The following is a 4,627-nucleotide window of genomic DNA, read 5'->3' on the forward strand; positions in this document are numbered from 1 at the left end:
GTTTGGTAAATGGCCTGCATTTCTCTTTACTCAAGCACGTTTGCTGCTATGAAATAATGGTGGCTCTTTTTCCAAATATTTACAGTTCAGCCTTTAAACTATTTAAATCTGCCCTTCTAAGTTTAAGGCCTTCAGATCGTGCATTAACTTCCAGAATAGTCATGCTACATGTTTTTGTTATAGAAGGATACATGTATCTGTCCGATACATTTCTTTTTGCATATAGGGAAAGGAAATTATCAAAAAAAAACCTTTCATGCCCCAGACCAGCTGTGGCTTAAATGTGAAATTAAGCTAGTACCATGATTCTAGAATGCTTTAGTTAAGATGTTATCTGAACTCAGTATTGCATATTCAGACTGGCAGTGACTTACAGGTTTTTATACGTGGCAACTGGAAATGCAACTGGAAATGTCCAGGGTGAAACTGTAACTGACTGCATGCGAAACATGTGCTGTAAACACATTTGATTTTTAGAATTATTTCTTATCCTGCCTTTATAAATAAGTCAAGGCGGTGAACATACCTAATATTCCTTCCTCCTTCTACTGCCCCACAACAACAACCTTGTGAGGTGGGTTGGACTGAGAGAGAGATTGACTGATCCGAAGTCCCCCAGCTGGCTTTCATGGCTAAGGTGGGACTAGTAACTCAGTTTCCTGGTTTCTAGTCTGGTGCCTTAACCACTAGACCAGAGGTAGGCAACCTTGGCTCTTTTTTGTGGCTCGTGGACTTCAACTCCCAGAATTCCTGAGCCAGCCATGGCTGGCTCAGGAATTCTGGGAGTTGAAGTCCACGAGCCATAAAAGAGCCAAGGTTGCCTACCCCTGCACTAGACCAAACTGGTTCTCTTATACAGCTCCATCCCAATGCAAGCTTATATTGTGAACTGAAGTGGAGCAAATAGATTCAAAGGAGACAGCCTCAAAATAAAAGGGTAAAAACACAAAAAATAAGGCCAACTAAAATTAAAGATTAAAAAACCTGAAGATCTCTTATTTCCTTTGTTATGATATCCTGAGTTGTTTTCCTTTAGTCATTTACCAGGTTTATAATCCCTCAATAAATAAATATTCCTTACGTTTTATTCCCACTGCTGTTGGAAAAGCTGTCCCCTGAAATGTTTAAGCCTTGGTTCAAAGCAGAAGTCAGTTTACATAATGACACCACTTCTTGAAGAAGCCCGCCCTCTTCAAGAATTTCATTCCCATCTTGGCTTTCCCTCTCCCATGGAACGAGGAAAGATGGGTTTGGACTCAAGCTTGGTGACTTCTCCTCTGCCGAGGTCCTGCTTAGTGTTTCATTCCACTTACTCTTCAGTTGCAAAGTTTGCGGAGAATGACCCGGCATAGTTTCTTGGTGTGAATTTGGAGATCTTGGAGGATTATTAGGCAAGGTCATGTCATCAGCGCTGGAGGTAAGTTTAGGGTTTTCTTTATTTAGCACAAAAGCAGATTCTCTGTAACTGCTAGAAAGAACATGTTTCCTTGGTGACTGAGGAAGCGTCTTCTCAGTGAGGATGTTGTCATCTTGTCGCTGATTCCAAGTAGCCAGGTCAGATGTCCAACCACTACAGAGCAGGGCAAGATTGCTCTCACTTGGGGTGTTGGATTTATTCTGAAATAAAAAAGGGATTGTGCAGCCTATCAGAATTCTTTCTCTTGGTATCGCTAAGTCAGGGGTCTCCAACCTTGGCAACTTTAAGACTTGTGGACATGAACTCCCAGAATTCCTCAGCCAGCTTTGCTGGCTGGTTAATTCTGAGAGTTGAAGTCCACAAGTCTTAAAGTTGCCAAGGTTGAGGACCCCTGCTCTAAGTAACAGCTTCATTGTATTTTTAATCAGAAAAAAAATAGCATACAAAAATTACACTAAATTTTAAAACAACTGAATTAACCTGCCTGTTTTAATTCAACTGAATGAATCAAGAATAGATTATGTAACATTTATTTCCTTACCGCATAATCTTCCAAATTTTGATTCCTACTTCTATCCCCACAAAAGATTTGAGTTAATTCAGATTCAGAATGTAAAAATATTCTAGGTGATAAAGAACTGAAATGAAGACAACTCTTAGTGTTGTAAAGCGTAGAGCAGGGGTGTCAAACTCAATTTCACTGAGGGCCGCATCAGTATTGCGGTTGCCCTGGGGGGGGACGGGTGGGTGTGGCCAGAGTGGGTGCAGCCTACTGGATGGGTGTGGATGGAGTGGGTGTGGCCTGCTGGGTGGGCGTGGCCAGTTCTACATCATTCGCATCAAGGATGCCTATGGGGGCCTGGGCAGGAGTGGGACAGATCTGAGGGTCTCTGGCAGAAGGGGGTGGGACCGGGGCAAGTGCCAAGGCATGGTCCACCAGGGCAAGTGCCAAGATGGCCACCATAAAATTGTACATTGGCTCCCGGCTGGCCTGGCCCAGGGCCAAGGCAGCGGGGGCCGTTCCCTCACTGTTTCCAGGATGGCTTCACGGGCGACATGAAACCACTTCGCGGGCCATATCCGGCCCCTGGGCCTTGTGTTTGACATGTCTGGCATAGAGGTTCTCTTTATCCTTAATCACAGTAGCTTGGCCTGATTAGATCTTAGAGATCACAGCAGAAAGAAAACTACTCAAGCAGATCAGCTTCTAATTGACAAGATGATTTTAGAAAACTTTAAGAGAAGGAAGACCAATTTGAATGTAGCTTGGATAGATTACAAGAAGGCATTCAACTCCCTGCCACATGAATGGAGGGAAATGGGAGGTACAGAAATGTGAAAGTTTGACAGACAGGCAGACATGCCTAGAAATAACAGGACCCAGTAGAAACATCAGAAACATTGTGCAAAGATCAATGGCACAATGGAAGTCTATGGAGATTCTCAGTCATCCAGGCCATAATTGTCCCAAAGATGCTTTTTCACGAGGCAACTAGACTTTCAGAGCTGAAGAAGCTTCTTGGCTGAGAAGCAAAATGTCTTCAAAGAAAAACAAGAAAGTCCAGTTGCCTCGTGAAAAAGCATCTTTGGGGCACAATGGAAGAGACAGTTGCTGTTCAGTGGTGATAGACTGGGAGAAGTTAATATCATGAAAGGAATCTTTCAAGGAGACTCACTATCAAGTTTGTCACTGATTGTTCTGTCTATCAAACATGAAAAACATCTGCCAGGCTATCCTACCTCCTTTACATGAACAATCTGCAGCTATATGGAAAAACACCATCTGAAATGGAACCGTTGCTCAACATTGTCTGAATATACAGCCAAGAGACTGTGATGGAGTGTGAACCAAGCAAATGTGCCATCCTTACCTTCAACAGGGAAAAAACAGTGAAAACTGAATGAATCAATATGTCCTATGGAAATAACATCAAGAGTGGATGAATATCAGTAAAAAATACCTGGGAATCCATCAAGCTGAAAAGATCAAGCACACCAAAGTCAAGAAGATGATTAGTAGCGAATACATTAGAAGAGTGATGAAGAACTAAAAAGTCCAAACTCAGTGGTAAAAATACCATCAAGGAGATTAATATCTGGGCAATTCCAGTTATTAGATATGCAGCTGGAACAGTGGACAAGTGTTAGTCTGAACTAGAGGCAAGATGGGCAGCAAACAAAATCAATCAATCAACCAATCAATCAATCAGAAAAATAATGACAATGAATCATGCCCTTCAACCATGCAGTGATGTTGACAAACTCTATTGACCAAGGAGCATATATGGCTATGGAATGTTGCAAGTACACCAGACAGTTGAAGAAGAAAAAAGGGTACTGGAAGAATGTCTGAAGGACAGTAAAGATGCACTGAAGCTAGTATACCATGAAGACTTATTGAATACCAAAGAAACTAAACTGGCCTGTAAGAAAGAGCAAATGAAGAAAAGAGATATGGGAAGGCAAAGTATTACATGGTCAGTACCTAAAAATACTAACAGGCAAAATAGATAATAAGACCTGGCAATGGCTAAGAAAAGGAATGATGAAGAAAGAGACAGAGAGGCTAATTCTGGCAGCACAAGACCAAGCCTTAAGAACAAATGCATACAAAGCCAGAATTGAATCATCAGAAAGTAAATGCCGCCTCTGCAAAGAAACTGAAGAATCACTGAACCACCTAATAAGTAGATCGCACAACTGATTATAAACAACAGCATGACAAAGTAGCAATAATGGTGTATTGGAACATTGGCAAGAAATACCACTTGTTTTCAAGCAAGACCTGGGGGGAATCACCAAACAAAGAAAATAATAGAAAATGGAAAAGCTAAAGTGTTCTGGAACTTTAGAATTCAAATAGACAAGCATCTGCCACACAACATCCCAGACGTAAGAATTATCGTTAAGAAAGAAAGAAAAAAAGGCTGGATAGTGGACATTGCAATAACTGGAGACAGCAGAATAGAAGTGAAAGAACTGGAAAAAAATCACAATACATAAAGACCTACAAACAGAAGTAGAATGACTATGGCAAAAGAAAGCAAAGATAATACCAATAATAATAGACGCCTTGTGTGCAATCCCAAAACATCGGGAGCATCATTTGAACACTACTGACTCTGACAAAATCACCATCAGTCAATTGCAAAAACCAGCTTTACTTAGAACAGCTTACATCCTGTGATGAAACCTTTAACACCATCAAAC

The 4,627-nt window shown here is 41.3% G+C and overlaps 1 protein-coding gene across 1 annotated transcript in view; it reads right to left on the reverse strand.

Annotated features, from left to right (window-relative positions):
• Window positions 1-1,077: 1,077 nt before the first annotated feature.
• The window catches only part of DENND1B (DENN domain containing 1B), a 192,107-nt gene continuing 188,557 nt past the window's right edge, over window positions 1,078-4,627 (reverse strand). Inside the window, 1 exon segment of the mRNA XM_029284173.1 lies at window positions 1,078-1,617. Coding sequence (XP_029140006.1) covers window positions 1,078-1,617 — 540 coding nt within the window.

The sequence above is a fragment of the Protobothrops mucrosquamatus genome, unplaced genomic scaffold, assembly GCF_001527695.2.
Source record: "Protobothrops mucrosquamatus isolate PMUCROS unplaced genomic scaffold, P.Mucros_1.0 scaffold_109, whole genome shotgun sequence".
NCBI classification, from domain to species: domain Eukaryota; kingdom Metazoa; phylum Chordata; class Lepidosauria; order Squamata; family Viperidae; genus Protobothrops; species Protobothrops mucrosquamatus.